The sequence below is a fragment of the Kogia breviceps genome, chromosome 14 (genome assembly GCF_026419965.1).
Source record: "Kogia breviceps isolate mKogBre1 chromosome 14, mKogBre1 haplotype 1, whole genome shotgun sequence".
In the NCBI taxonomy this organism is placed as follows: domain Eukaryota; kingdom Metazoa; phylum Chordata; class Mammalia; order Artiodactyla; family Physeteridae; genus Kogia; species Kogia breviceps.
The window spans coordinates 76782752-76797860 of NC_081323.1; the positions used below are offsets into that span (position 1 = coordinate 76782752).

Below are 15109 nucleotides of genomic sequence, written 5' to 3' on the forward strand. Positions count from 1 at the left end.
ATTCAGGGCCTCGAAGGCTGTATAAACAAACCTTGTTACTTCACTAATTTGCTACCCCAAGCCCAAACACCTTTGTCTTGTCAATTCTTCACAAATTTATTGTTTGCTTGTCTAAAAGGTATAAGGCTGCCTGCTTTGGTCACTTACTTGGAGTCTCATATTTTTGTATGAGTTCCCATGTATATGAAATGAAATCCGTTTTTCTCCTGTTAACCTGCCTTGTGTCAGTTTAATGATCCAACCAGCTAAAGAACCCAGAAGAGAAAGTGTTCCTCCCCTACACCTCCGAAAAAGGTAAAAGAATGGGATTAAACTGTAATACATTGTTCTATAATGTGTTTCCCTTCCTTCAACCCTTCCCCTGCCTCCACTTTTATTATCTTGGACATTATGGAATACTGTAGGTCTCTATAGGACACACAGGTAGCTACGTCTCATTTGTAAAAACTACTTAATTCTTCACAATGAGGAAGTATCGCAATTTATTAACATTTACGTGTTATGGATGGTTATTTTCAGGTCTTCCGAAGCAGAAAACATCCCTGTATGCATATCCTTAGAATTTAGATACATTTATTTCTGGAGGATAGATACCTAAATGTAAGGCATACATATTTAAAATTTTCAAGATATCACCAGGTTGTTTTCCTAAAAGTCTGTAGCAATTTATACTTCCATCAGTCAATGTGTCAAAGTGGTGGTCCCTCCCCCCCATCCTTGCCAGCATCAGAATTTTTTACCTTTTCCTCAATATGAAGGATGGAAAATTATTTTGCATTTCTCTGAGAGAAGGTGACCATCTTATTCTGCATTTATTTCTAGTGTTTGGGGTTGAACATAAGACTTTTTTATTGGTTTGTCCTGACTTGCTGGCAATCCACCTGACTTAAATGTTCCACGTATTTTCTTTCAATCATATTTTCTCTGAACATTCTTGAAATATCTTTTGTCATTTGGAAATTTCACTTTTTTGGGTTGTTAAATCCTTTAGTATTTTCTTTTATAATTTCTAGGTTTCTGTTTTCCTTAAGAAAGCCTCTTTTACTCTTAAGGTAAAATATTTTCCTATATTTTTGAACACTTTTTTGTCTATTTTCTCATGCATTTACTTTTACACTTAGCTCTATAATTCATGTAAAATTAATTTTCTTTATGTTATGATGTAGGAGTTTGGCTCTGTTAGACAGATAGCCAATTATGCAGATGTCTTTGAGCCAATCACCCATTTTTTGCTCATCATATTGAAACATCTATGATCTACAGTTTCTACTTCTTTTGTAACACATTAGCACAAACTTAGCAGTTTAAAATACACAAACTTGTTACCTAACGGTTCTGTATGTCGGAAGCCAGGTTCAGATCTAACTAGACTAAAATCACGGGGTCGCCGCAATCCCACTACTGGGCAAAACCATAATTCAAGAAGAGTCATGTACCAAAATGTTCATTGCAGCTCTATTTACGATAGCCAGGACATGGAAGCAACCTAAGCGTCCATCAACAGATGAATGGATAAAGAAGATGTGGCACATATATACAATGGAGTATTACTCAGCCATAAAAAGAAATGAAACTGAGTTATTTGTAATGAGGTGGATAGACCTGGAGTCTGTCATACAGAGTGAAGTACGTCAGAAGGAGAAAAACAAATACCGTATGCTAACACATATATATGGAATCTAAGGAAAAAAAAATGTCATGAAGAGATTAGTGGTAGGACAGGAATAAAACACAGACCTACTAGAGCATGGACTTGAGGATATGGGGAGGGGGAAGGGTAAGCTGTGACGAAGTGAGAGAGTGGCATGGACATATATACACTACCAAATGTAAATTAGATAGCTAGTGGGAAGCAGCCGCATAGCACAGGGAGATCAGCTCTGTGCTTTGTGACCACCTAGAGGGGTGGGATAGGGAGGGTGGGAGGGAGGGTGACGCAAGAGGGAAGAGATATGGGAACATATGTATAACTGATTCACTTTGTTGTAAAGCAGAAACTAATACACCATTGTAAAACAGTTATACTCCAATAAAGATGTTAAAAAAAAAAAAATCATGGGGTCGGCTGTGTCCGTCCTGGGAGCTCTAGGGGAGAATCCATTTCTTCACTATCTCAGGCTGTTGGTAGAATTTAGTTCCTTTCAAGTCCCCATTTCCTTGATGGCTGTCAGCTGAGGGTCCTTCCCAGCTTCTGGTAGCTGCCTGCATTGTTTGGGTCATGGTTCCGTTCCTCCATCTTCGACGCCAGCAATGGTGGGCAGAGTATCTCTCCAGCTTCAAATCTCTCCTGCCCCTTCTCCCATCCTTACTTCTCTCTGAGCCACTTGTTCTGCTTTCCTTGTCCATTTTTGTTTTATTATTATTTTAAAATCTAAGTTTCCTTTATTTTATTTATTTATTTTTATTATTTTTGTCTGTGTTGGGTCTTCGTTGCTGCGCGTGGGCTTTCTCTAGTTGCTGTGAGCAGGGGCTTCTCTTGTTGCAGAGCACGGGCTCTAGGCACACGGGCTCAGCAGTTGTGGCTCACGGGCTCCAGAGTGCAGGGTCAGTAGTTGTGGCACACGGGCTCAGTAGTTGTGGCTCATGGGCTCTAGAGCACAGGCTCAGTAGTTGTGGTGCACGGGCTTAGCTACTCTGCAGCATGTGGGATCTTCCCGGACTAGGGCTTGAACCCATGTCCCCTGCATTGGCAGGCGGATTCTTAACCACTGCGCCACCAGGGAAGCCCCTTTTAACTGTTTTTTACTCAAAAGAAAAATTCCAAATGCAGTGATGATGAGCCCTTTACAAAATAATATTCTAGGGCTTTCCTGGTGGCACAGTGGATCCCACATGCCGCAGAGCGGCTGGGCCCGTGAGCCATGGCCGCTGATCCTGCGTGTCCGGAGCCTGTGCTCCGCGGCGGGAGAGGCCGCAGCGGTGAGAGGCCGAGCGTACCGCAAAAAAAAAAATAATTCTATACTATTATGAAATCTTAATTATGACAGCATGTTCAACACAATTATTGAACTCCTGAACAATCACCATGTCTCTGAGAAAATCAGGCGGTTATCACTCAGGTTTTACACAATTATCTCTTTATACAAATTTCACTAAGAAATGCTTTATTATACCCTTTTGGCATGCCAATGCATGTCCAAAATCTGTCCAAAATCTTTCTATAATCTGCAAAGTTTTAACTTTAAAACCACAAACTATTTTACCTTGATTACATGCAAGATTGCTTGTCTTGACCCTACCTCTGCACGACAGTAATAAATAAATAAGCTTGCGGCCCTGTTTCCTTGAAAAGTATGCCAACTATGCTTGTCTGCCACAGGAAGAGTGCCACTCAAGAAACTCTTGGCATTCAAGTGTATCACCAGATGGAAAAATCTCCTAAGATATGAATGGCATTGAGTGTAGAAGACAGCTCTGTTCCTCTCTGAAGTAAAAATGACTCTGTTCTTTTCAATTCCACAACCCATTTATCTCCATTCTCTACCAACCAAAAATAGGTAGGAATTTGGTGACACTGATGACTCTTCCTCTGGGGTGTTTGGAAGGGGGCCCTGGGCCACTCAAGTACACGTGCTTAGAGTGTTGTAAAACTGTTCTTGGAATATCCAAGCTGATAAAGAATTAGGTCAGGATTATACTTTTAGCTCAGACGAATTGTTGCTGCAGTAAAGTTACATTTAGACTCGTTAATTTTGTAGGTACCATTAATATACACGTGGAGATGAAAATCAATGGCCTTCATCATCCCAGACATTAAATGCTGTTAGTGGCAAACTATTTATCCACTTTTATGTGAAATACTTTTATGTGAAAAGTATTTTCACATAATCAATGCCTTGAAATTTCAGTAATTTAAGAGCAAGTACACAAAAAACTCTAAATAAGGAAGTGCACTAGTACCAAAATCATAGGGACCTCATGATGTGGGCTTAAGGGTAGCATGCAGGTTAATATCATGTGTGTGGCTACTGTTTATAATAATGAGTGCTGCTACCCAATTTCCCCTATCACAGCCCCTCAGAATATGTGCGTATGACACCCTGGGGTAAATGTGAGAGGCTGCTTGCAGGAGAGATAAAAGCCTTTAGGACTGAGGGGATCTGTGCAGACACAAACCACCAGCGGCACAGCAGCATGCATGGGTATGAATGGTGGGAGGCTGTGGCTTAGCTGACAAAAACTCAATCAAGCTTTAAAGATGGATTTGAAAAAGTCATTACCTGTCCTCACTTCTGATGGCATGGACCCCCACCGAGAGAGTATGCTTATAACTCCACAGACATTTATTCCACAACTACTAGGTCCAAACCATGGAGGGATACACACCTGGCTAATCTGCCCTTGAGCTGCTCACAATCTAGTGTGCCAGGCAGGTGTTTAAGCAGCTCTCTATAACACAAGGTAGGGCAAAAATCAAGGCCAACGAGCGAATTTCAAAGTGGTATGAGGTTACATAAGCTGGAACAAACAGTTGTGTATGGGTACAAGGGAAACTTCAAAGAAAAGAGTTCTGTTAATGAAAGAGGTTTAATTCTGAAACGTCATTCTGACCAAATGTACACAATAAAGCTTGCATTGAAAAGGCAAAATAAACCGATAATCCTTAAGGTAATCCATTATAGCAGTGCTACTGGGAAGATAATTATGAACCAAACTTTTAAACTACTTCTGAATAATGAGATTAATATAAGGTAGAATTTTTAAAATTTTTCATAGGTTCAGAAACATGACTCTGATCTACATTTGACACTTCTTGAAGTTCCAGCTTTTTAGAAAAACTTAAGGCAACGTTACGGTAACATTTACCTTTTTTCTATTCAAGATGCAGTTCTTGAACATTTTTAGTAATTATGACTTTCGACCTGAAACGTTGCTTTACTGTTTAAGCTAGAAATAAACTGTAAACTTCATTGGTTAAAATAATTTCCTGGGACTTCAAGTTTAGATTTTTGTAAAAAAACAAACTATGTAAGTAAAATGGAATCAGTGAGGGGGTCATCTTGAAGACTGTATCAGAACAGTAGTTCAAAAAAAAAAAAAAAAAAAGAACAGTAGTTCAATTTCAGCATTAAAGAAAGTGTGTCTTAAGAATATTTCTTCCAACACTATGAGAAAAATGTTTGACTTCAATCAACCAATCAGGAACTGTTCAAGTCAAGAACTCTTTTTTACTTAAAAACTTAAAAACTTCTATGCATAAAATACATCTGTATGTTTATTTTGAGTGAAACCCTACTTTGTATTCTAGACTATCTCTTTTGAGGGTAAGTAGATTAAAAAAAAACTTGCACATTGTCTATTTAAGTGTTCAAATACTAAAACACTCAAGTTCAATTACATCCCAAGTAATATCCCTAAGATTTACTAGGTATTTAACAGAACAGGCCCTGTTCTAAGCACTCCTCCTCCTGACTTGTTTAATCCTGCTAAGAACTCTCCCATCCTACCAGATAAGAGGCAGAGAAAAGAAAAAGTTAGGAAGCTGTCTAGAAATACAAGCCATAGTTCAACAAAAATAAACAGTGGTTTTATTGATTACATATATTTTCAACTCTAGTAATATATATTATAAACTTTAAGGATTAGCAATAAATGGCTGTATTTTTTACCAAGAATAATCTAGGCTATGGCAGCATGATGGATGAATATTATTGAAGTCCTGCACAGTCATCCTCTATCTATTTTTCAGAAAATCAAGAAGTCATCATCCAAGCTTTGTATTAGGTCATGAGACAGTTACCCCTATACACACATTTCATTAAGTAGAAATAAGACATTACACGTTTCCTTTTTGGCAAATCCTCCCTTTCTGTCATACAGATATATCCTCCCAAAGTTATTTTCTTGTAACGTACAAAATTTAATTTTTATCCACCAGAGTTGTCTCAAATAACTTTCACCCTGGAAAGCTCAAAGGCATGAGGCAGTAACAAAATGCTACTCTGGACTCTGTATTCCACTTTTGCCTAAAACCCCATTTGATAATTAAAACGAAACTAATCCCACATTATAATACTTACTTAGGAAAGTCTTTTTGTTACATGTTTGCCCCAAAGATGGAAAATGTCAACTCATCTGAGCAAGTATCTGGCAGATCACTGAAAGAAAACGGGGCCGTGGGAAGTGAAAAGGCTTTAGTGTTTGACAGCGGAAGAGACTGATGACCGTCACTCCAATGTCTCATCTCCTTCTTCCACGTCTTTCAAACTGAGTACTTCCAGAGAGCCTTTGCCTTTCGTCTCCTTTTTGACGAGCTCATCAATTTCTCGGAAGCAGCCGGGGTCAATGAGACACACCTGAAACATTGAACACAGCTGCTGACCACATGAGGACGAGCAGTACCATAGAATGGACACAGCTTTCACATCCTATGAGACAAACACACCATACTTTCCAGGTCTCTCTACAACCCCAGATAAGACAACGCACAGGAGGGCGGACTGGGTTCTGGTCCAGCCTCTGCCCTTAACTATGCACGCAGGCCCCTGTAACAAGGCATTATTCTCCCTGTTGAGGACTTTTCCAGATTCCTCAGCTGTAAAACGAAGTGGTTGGATTAGAACGCTCTGGTCCTTTTCACACTAAAAGTTAGCATTAAAATTTACAGTTCAATGAAATCATCTTTGTATCCACATTTCAAGGAAAAAAAAAAAAGAGGTGGAAGGCCTATTTAGAAACCATGTGCAAAGTTTTGCAAAGATTTTAAAACTTCAGAGAGTGTCAGATGTGTTGTTTTACATCTACAGTGGAAAGCGCAACAATCCTCTAGAGCTCATTTATTTGTCAAGAAGCTGTAAAGCTCTAAGACGTGGGTTTGCAGACAGATGAATGTACACGATGTCTGAAGGTGCGGGGTGAGGACCCAAAGACATGATGTTTTTGCTGCTTCTTTAAAATGTTCTGTGGTAAACGAGACTAACAAACTTTTAGTCCTATTTCCAATTTCCTCATTAATAGAAGACTCACTGTAAAATATATTCTCTCATCAAAAATGAGCATTGACCAAAATCATTTTATCATGAATAATTTAACTAAAAAAGCAAACAAAAACTGTAAGTGTTCTTAATGACAATTTGGTTCTATGGAGACCTTGACTGTCTTACCTAATGCTAGTTAAGATGTTTCTGGAAATGTCTTACTGTTCACACCTCCTAAATGTTTGTGACAGATTTATGACTAGAAAAGAAACTCTTTTGGTAACACGGAAGCAAAGAAACAAGCGTATGTTAATCTTACAATATCTAACTGTTGATGATAGTCTTCACTTTCTATAACCTTGATGAGTGGCTTGAGTTTTTCTTTCAGCTTCTTCGCTTCATTCACTGGAAGAATGAACCGAAGTCTCATGTGAGCACGTTCTATCTTCATTTTCTCCTTTAACTGCTTTATCACTTCCAAAGCCTATCAAGACAAAATTAAAAACGTTTGTAATTTCTTTGCTTCTTCTGCTGCATTACTGCAGAAGGTATTCAAAACAAAGCAGTTTCCATCTAGCTGGACTGGGCAATGGTTTCTTAGATGACATGAAGAACATTAGCAACCACAGGAAAAAAAATAGATGAATTGGGCTTCAAGATTAAAACCTTTTGTTCTTCAAAAAAACTATCAAGAAAGTGAAAAGACAACCCACAGAATATGACAAAATACTGGCAAATCGTTCATTTGATATGGTACTAGTATCCAAAATATATAAAGAACTCTTACAACTCAATAATGAAGAGACAACTAATCAACTAAAAAATGGTCAAAGGATCTGAACAGTGATTTCTCCAAAGAAGACAGACAAAGGGTCAATACGCCCATGAAAATATGTGCAAATTATCAGTCATTAGGGAAATGCAAATCAAAACCAGAACAATACCCCCAGGATGGCTATAATCAAAAAGTTGGACAATAACAAACATCACTGAGGATGTGGAGAAACTGGAACCCTTGTACACTGATTATGGAAATGTAAAATGGCTCAGCTGTTTTGGAAACTGGCTGAGCAATTCCTCAAGAGGTTAATACAGTCACCATATGAGCTAGCAATTCTGTTCCTGGGTATAGAGAAATGGAAACATACGTCCACACTAAAATTTGTGATCAATTTCATAAGCAGCATTATTCATGATAGCTAAAAAGTGGGAACAACCCCAATGTCCACCAACTGATGAATGAACAAAAGGTGGTATTTCCACACAATGAACTATCATTGAGTCCTAAGAAGGAAAAAAGTACTGACAGATGCTACAACATGGATTAACCTTGAAAGGGCCACATACTGTATGACTCCATTTATATGAAATGTGCAGAATAGACAAATCAATAAAAACAAAAATAAAATTTGCGGTTGCCTTATTCCCTCCTTATGAGACAGGGGAATGAGAAGTGACTGCCAACAGGTACAGGGTTTCATTTTAGGGTGATGAAATGTTCTCAAATTAGGTAGCAGGGAAGGGTGCAAAAACTTAGTGAGTATAGGACTGAATTGTAGGCTTTAAATGGGTGACTTTTATAGTGCATGTATTATACAAATATTAAAAAAATCTAACAATTGGTGTTAAAATAATGCTTTAAAAATCCAACTTTTATCTTTGTAAAAACATTTTTTATTTTATATTGGAGTATAGTTGATTAATAATGATGTGTTAGTTACAGGTGTACAGCAAAAGGATTCAGTTATACCCATACAAGTATCCATTCTTTTCCAAATTCTTTTCCCATTTAGCTTATTACAGAATATTGAGCCAAGTTCCCTGTGCTATACAGTAGGTCCTTGTTGGAAGAATCCAAGTTTTATCTTTAAAGGTCTGACTTGGATAGGAAGATGAGAGTCCTAGTATATTTGTGTTTAGTTAAAACAAATTCCATCACTCCTCTAAAACCTCCATCGTTCCCCTCCCCTCTACCCAAAACCTCCTCCCACTTGCTTCCAAGTAGTGCCATTTTGTTATTACAGACCAACTATTTTAATGTTTTCCTCAGAGAACACTGATTTTCACGGACACTTTTTGACATTAAAAAACAACTCACCTGCTGTTTTGTACTCTTGTTGGGTTTGACCGAATAGTGGATGTCCTTCATGGCTCGCTCGATAAGGATAACGGTGTACGGTCTCTTTGTTTCAGGGTTCACACATTTGTCGGCCACAATAGTTGCAATGTCCCTAAACATCTGCTCCAGCTGTGTGTGCCGTTCTTTATCTGACACTTGAACCTCTCCTTTAGTCAAAATCTTAAAAAACCCAACAAGTTTAAGAAAAGTAATATCTTTATTCCACACTATTTGTTAACTAACCACAGGAATTAATAACTGGGGAGAAAATTAAATTTCATCCTCTTCAGCTACTGATATTTGGTAATAACTTGAGCTTTGCCTAAAGGGATTATCTTGTTCCAAAATCTTACTTATTTAGATGGGGGATTGGGTAAAGGTAATCTTAGCAGATGGTGTAAATGATGAAATACTTGAAAAGGAATTCTATTTTTAGGCATATTACACTAAAAATATATAAATGGACAAAATAAGGCAGTTTAGTAGGAAATCTGATTTCTGGAGCCTTTGGCAAAAAATATCCATGTCCTGAATTATTAAAAGTGATGTTGCACAGATCGAATTCTTGCATAGTAACTGTTCACTCCAAAAAAATAGTACTTTAAAGTTTAACATACCTGTAATTAATATCTAATACTACTGGATATCAGGGTCAATTATGCTGCAACTGTTAGAACCCACCTGCTTACAGATTTCAGTCTGGTCATCTGTTCCAAACGCACTGATGAGATCTTCCTTCTTTGCAACCTGACCTTTAGAGACATTTACAAACACTGAGTGGGTCTGTAGAACTTCATCAAGGTCTTTTTCCCTTGGGAGGACAGGAGAGACAGTCCTAAGTGAGTATGCTTGAAACTTCGAAGTTCATTCACATTTAAATACAAGACGGCGACGATATGAATAGTAAGAAACAACAAATACTCCTAAATGACCCTCGGTTCCAGGGGACCATTTCGTAATTCATAACTCCATTTGTATTCGCCGTTACTCAGATGAAAAACGTCGAGGGAATAGGTGTGCAATCACTGAAGGGCGGGGTCCGGCTGCTGCCAAGGAATTCCAGCCGCTAGATGGCAGCAGTGAAGACCTTACGCACTTCGGTGAATCTACTGGGCTGAGATCTGTGAACTATAGAAGCACCTGGAAGACCAGGCCCTTTGCTTTGATCATTATTCTGACAAAAGGACCACAATTATGGGGGTTTCTTGGCTGTGGCTTTTATGACACCTGGGAAGCAAAGTAAAACCAAGCCCCAAACCAAACCGACCAAACAAATAAAAAGGGAACGTCTGGTTTAGACCCTAAGCCCGGGCAGCAGGAGTAAGTTTCCCATTTCCTTCCCTGACGAGACCCAAGCTGGGCCCATTCGTTAGACGACCAGAGGGAGGCCGCCTTCGAGGCCACCAGCTCCGGCCAGGGCCCAGAGGGAGAGTGTCACTCACACGCCGCTCCGCCAGCCCACGACTTTGTTTTTGTAGCAGGCGATTTCGAAGCGCTTCCCGGCTCGCTTCATTCGTACTACGGCCACATTGGTCAGGCGGATCTGGTTGGTGGGGGTGAAGATCGACATCGTGGCCGCTCACAGACCTTGGGCCCGGCAAACCAAGGCAGACCGGCGCTGCCGGCCTGAGGGCCAACTGAGCCTCGATATAAGCACCCAGCTGCGTGCGACACAGTAACGCCCGCAGCGTGCGTAGCGACGTTACTAACTCTGCAGCCACAATACACCACGCAACTTACTGCGCAGGCGTCAGGTGTAGCGAAAACCGGGCGAGGAGGGAGCCAGAACGCCTGCGCATTGTGGCTTTTACGACACTGTTCCGCGCCCGGAAAGAGAGGGGCTCTTCCTTGACGTAATTTTCTTTCCAGAATGAACGAAAGAGCTCTGATTGGTTGGTGGAGCTCATGTTTGGTGACCGGGTGGAAACTCAGTGCCAGGCGCCTCACAGTTCCGCCGAGTTTCGGGCCACGCCCACATTACCCTTTCGTTTTGGAAAAGTTTTAACACAAAAAACGTAGAGAAAAAAGTGTAACGAACTGCCATGTACCCATCACCCCGCTTCAAAAATTATCAACGTTTTGCCGTTCTCCCTCATTATTTGTGTGGGAGTATTTTAAAGAAAATCATCATAAAGTTTTAGCTTTAAATACTTCAGTTTAAACTAACAAATACACCCAACGAGATTAACCATAATTCCTTAATAGCGTCTCATAGCTAGTCCATAATCAAATTTCCTCTAAATAATGCCTTTTTACAGTCGGTGTGTTTCAAATGAGATTCAAACAGGCTCACAGATTGCATTCGGTTGGCGATGCCCTTAGTCTCTTAACGCCGACTTTCCCTCCCCCACCCCTCTTTTTTTCCCTGCTTCTCTCCGGATTCGCCCCTAACTCTCAAGCGCGGTTTCCTGAGCCGCGGGGAGCTCTCCCGCTTCCTCGCCGGGAGTTCTGGGCGGTGCTTTTCTCTGGGCCCGCCCCCTTCCTCCTCTGAGCCAATCCGGACAGGTCTGCGAGTGGCATGGCTGCCCCCAGGTCCTCCGACTGTCGGCGCCTAGCGAATGCTTCGAGGTATTTCTGGTGGTCTCCCAGTATCCACGCCGGACAATAAGTTTCTTAGGTCCGCAGTCCTGGTGTCTTGTCGGGCCGCAGGGCTCGGGCTCTGAGGAGAATGGGTAAGGTCCCCAGGCGGGTAAGGTTCGTAGGGTGGGAAGGGAGGAAACCGTTTTTCGGAGACCCTCGGGCCCCTTCCTCCAGAGTATGTTGCCCTTGTCAGCCCGGGACCGGTGCCGCTGGGGGCAAGGGAGGACTGATCCCTGCTCGTGACCTGGCTTTTGCCTTTTGAGGCAAGGAGATGAGTTTAGAACTATGCTTCTAACCTCAAGCAAAAGACAGAGAAAACTGTTTCTCCCCCTTACCCACGTGTGTTGAGGACTTTTGGACCTTTCTATGAGTAGCACCTGTAAACCTCAAATCTTAGACCTCGCCTTTTGAAATTACCCCCAGGTTCAGCATTTGAGGCCAGGTCCATCCATATCTCCCTTAAAAAAAAGTGGGACTTGGGGTCAATTATTTGAGAACCCTTGGCAAGTAGCTGTGGGTCTCTAAAAATAAAACTAAAAAAAGAGGAATACGTTTAGTATTATTTTTCTTATGGAGCAGCATAACAAAGCAAAATTAACTCATAATTCCACATAAAGTGTTATGACTTTATGTTCCCTTCTTTCCCAAACGCTATATTCAAATGAAGATAAAATTTTATATTCTTTTTTGAATTAGCATTATCATTATGACAATTATATTACATATCACAGTGTCTTGTTTTTATTAGTGTTGCTTTTTATAGATTTCTTAATGGGGTTGTTGAATATGAAGGTTGGTTTTTCTTTTTCTTAAAGTAAGAATGGGCATCATTGTATATGTAACTTCAAATAAAATTATATGTGTCATTTTAAATTTAGAACCTTCTTTGGATATGTGGGACTTCTCATCTTTAATATCATTATGGATAAACAGGTTTTACATATATTTGGGCTTTGCCTTTGGCTTTAGCCTTTGGATTTGTTTCCAGATTGTCATCAGAAAGCAGGTAAGTGGAGTTACTTTTTAAAAAAAATATCTATTTATTTATTTATTTTTGGCTGTGTTGAGTCTTCGTTGCGTGTGGGCTTTCTCTAGTTGCGGCAAGCGGGGGCTACTCTTTGTTGCTGTGCGCGGGCTTCTCACTGTGGTAGCTTCTCTTGTTACGGAGCATGGGCTCTAGGCACACAGGCTTCAGTAGTTGCGGCATGCAGGCTCAGTAGTTGTGGCACACGGGCTTAGTTGCTCTGTAGCCTGTGGGATCTTCCCGGGCCAGGGCTTGAACCCGTGTCCCTTGCATTAGCAGGCGGATTCTTTACCACTGTGCCACCAGGGAAACCCAAGTGGAGTTACTTTTCCTAGGAGAGTATTTGGCATCAAATTTTATAGAGAATGCAGAGTGTGGATTTTCTAAGGCTTCCAGAAAAATATAGAAATTCTAAAAGGAACTTACGATCACTTTTGTGTTTGGTCTTTAGAAATAGTTTTTCAATGCCAAAAAATTTTTCTTGTCAGTTTTAATAGACTAAGTTATTTACCTTTTCTTTGATGGGCTGTGGAAGTCTCATTGTTAAGATACAGGAAGGTTTTGTAATGAAAAATTAAACTTTTGCAAAAAACCCAAATCTGCTTAACACCCTTAAGGGGTATTAGTCTTCTCTTTTCTTTCCAGTAATTAAGAATCAGAAAATAAGTTTCTACTATTATTCCACTACAACACATTATGGGTGAAAGTACGTGTAGTTTTATCCTGGAAGGAATGGGAATGATTATAGTCTTAAGAAATGTGGGCCCTGCTTTTAAAGGACCTAATTATACCAAGGGGTTAATATTTGAGGAGTACAATCGAAGGATTAAGAGAATAATAAAATGGACCAGTATCTGAGCGATTGATAATTTTCATCCCTAATGAAGTTGGGAAATATTCAAACTTGATGGATTTTGTGTTTATTTCAAGAACAAAAACTCACAGGAGAAAACCGTTCCAAAAGCATCTCGGGATTTGATGACAAATGGCTGTATCTCTCTTCAAAAGAAGGAAGTCTTTGTGTCTGGAGTGAAGATTTTCTATGGTTCTCAGACTGGCACAGCAAAGGTAAGAACTTATAATGACACTTTTCATTGGGTCTCCTGATCTTTTAAGAAAATTTCTGAAAAGTGTTCTTTAGCAGTGAACTGAATTGGTCTTCTAATCTTGTTTTCAGCTTTGTTTTTCCTTTTTACAGCATACATTTTTCCTTTCTGGGGTGGTGGGTGGGTTTCATCTCAATTTCAGCTGACTGGGGGTGTCTGGACCTGTCATGCGGGGGGCTTTGCTCTGAAGCTTGCCTCTGCTCAGCAGAATGGAGACTTGGAGTTCCAAGTCCATGACTGGGCAGAGAAGTAGGGGATAGTGAAAAATGGCAGCAGTATGTCCAGTATGGGCCCTGAGGTTCACAACTTCACACATCTATTTAATGAAATGTATTTTGATTTCTCATAGTGTTGAAAGTGCTAATGATATACATTGAATACTGTATAGATACCGGCTGCAGATATATAGCTGAAAGATGCTTTAATTGTATCTAGATGCTGCCTGCTTTTTTATTATAGAGGTCACAGCTATTTATTGCTTTCTAGGAAAAGATTCTAAGCCTAACGTGAAAATGAATTAAAAACAATTCCTTGTCGTTATTTTGGTAGAGTATTAAAGAGGGTTCTACTGCCCTCTTGTGGATGTTTTGTAGAATACTACTTTTTAAAAGGTTTTCAGTATTTTGTTGTGTGTGTCATAATTGAAGGTCACTTATAATTAAGTTCAACCTTAAGCAGCAGAGGCAGGAAACCGGAAGAAACATTAGAAAGGCATCTGAGCTGCGGAAACAAAGTCCTTTTATGTTACTCATAGAAGATTTCTTTCCTAGCCTCTCTTTTATGCCCGCTTTTACGTTTTTTTAAAAGATCAAATTAATACTTGCAGATGGTAACAAATCCAGGTGTACAGAGGGTACATAATGAAAAGTACTCTTCAGAGAATCTATTTTAACTATTGATATTTCTGTTTTTAATTCCTCTGAGGGTTATTTCTTGAACCTCCTTCTGCCATGTTTCTGGATTTATCAAGTTAGATAAAAGTTATGAACTCCTTGTATTAGTCAGTTCCTCACATCTCAGCAGCTCAATATTGTTGCCCACATCATTGTTGATATGAGTTAAATGGCCCCCCCCTTCTTAAAGCTGTGCCATCTGAATTTCTCTATTTGACTTTCACATTTGATTGATTTGTATTTGGCTTGGTATAGAGGACTCGGGCAAAATTTTTTTCTTACAACTTTGAGGGCATCACATCCTTGTCTTTTTAAAATAAATTAATTAATTTTTTATTTTATTTACTTTGGCTGCGTTGGGTCTTCGTTACTGCATACGGGCTTTTTCTAGTTGCGGCGAGAGGGGGCTACTCTTTGTTGTGGTGCGTGGGCTTCTCATTGCGGTGGCTTCTCTTGTTGCAGAGTATGGG

The 15109-nt window shown here is 39.9% G+C and overlaps 2 protein-coding genes across 5 annotated transcripts in view; one reads left to right on the forward strand and one right to left on the reverse strand.

The window, feature by feature from the left end:
* Positions 1-5505: 5505 nt before the first annotated feature.
* Positions 5506-11450, reverse strand: SBDS (SBDS ribosome maturation factor). Its single transcript, XM_059036709.2, has 5 exons — positions 10479-11450; positions 9718-9847; positions 9016-9216; positions 7237-7401; positions 5506-6296 (listed from the first exon to the last, which is right to left on the reverse strand). Exons 1-5 carry the CDS (start codon positions 10604-10606, stop codon positions 6168-6170), a joined length of 753 nt encoding a protein of 250 aa, XP_058892692.1. The 5' UTR covers positions 10607-11450; the 3' UTR covers positions 5506-6167.
* Positions 11451-11525: 75 nt separating this feature from the next.
* Positions 11526-15109, forward strand: part of LOC131740634 (S-adenosyl-L-methionine-dependent tRNA 4-demethylwyosine synthase TYW1) — a 156336-nt gene continuing 152752 nt past the window's right edge. For all 4 annotated transcript variants that reach the window (XM_059036654.2, XM_059036655.2, XM_067014148.1 and 1 more), the window contains exons 1-3: positions 11526-11708; positions 12495-12622; positions 13571-13708. In XM_059036654.2, coding sequence (XP_058892637.1) covers positions 11705-11708; positions 12495-12622; positions 13571-13708 — 270 coding nt within the window. In that variant the 5' untranslated portion in view covers positions 11526-11704. The remainder of the gene's footprint in view (positions 11709-12494; positions 12623-13570; positions 13709-15109) is intronic.

Coding starts and splice junctions, on each gene's coding strand:
- SBDS (XM_059036709.2), bottom strand. CDS start 10,606: ATGTCGATCTTCACCCCCACCAACCAGATCCGCCTGACCAATGTGGCC. Junction 9,217..9,717: donor AGACTGAAATCTGTAAGCAG/GTGGGTTCTAAC, acceptor GGGTTTTTTAAG/ATTTTGACTAAAGGAGAGGT. Junction 6,297..7,236: donor ATCATCAACAGTTAGATATT/GTAAGATTAACA, acceptor TCAATGTTTCAG/GTGTGTCTCATTGACCCCGG.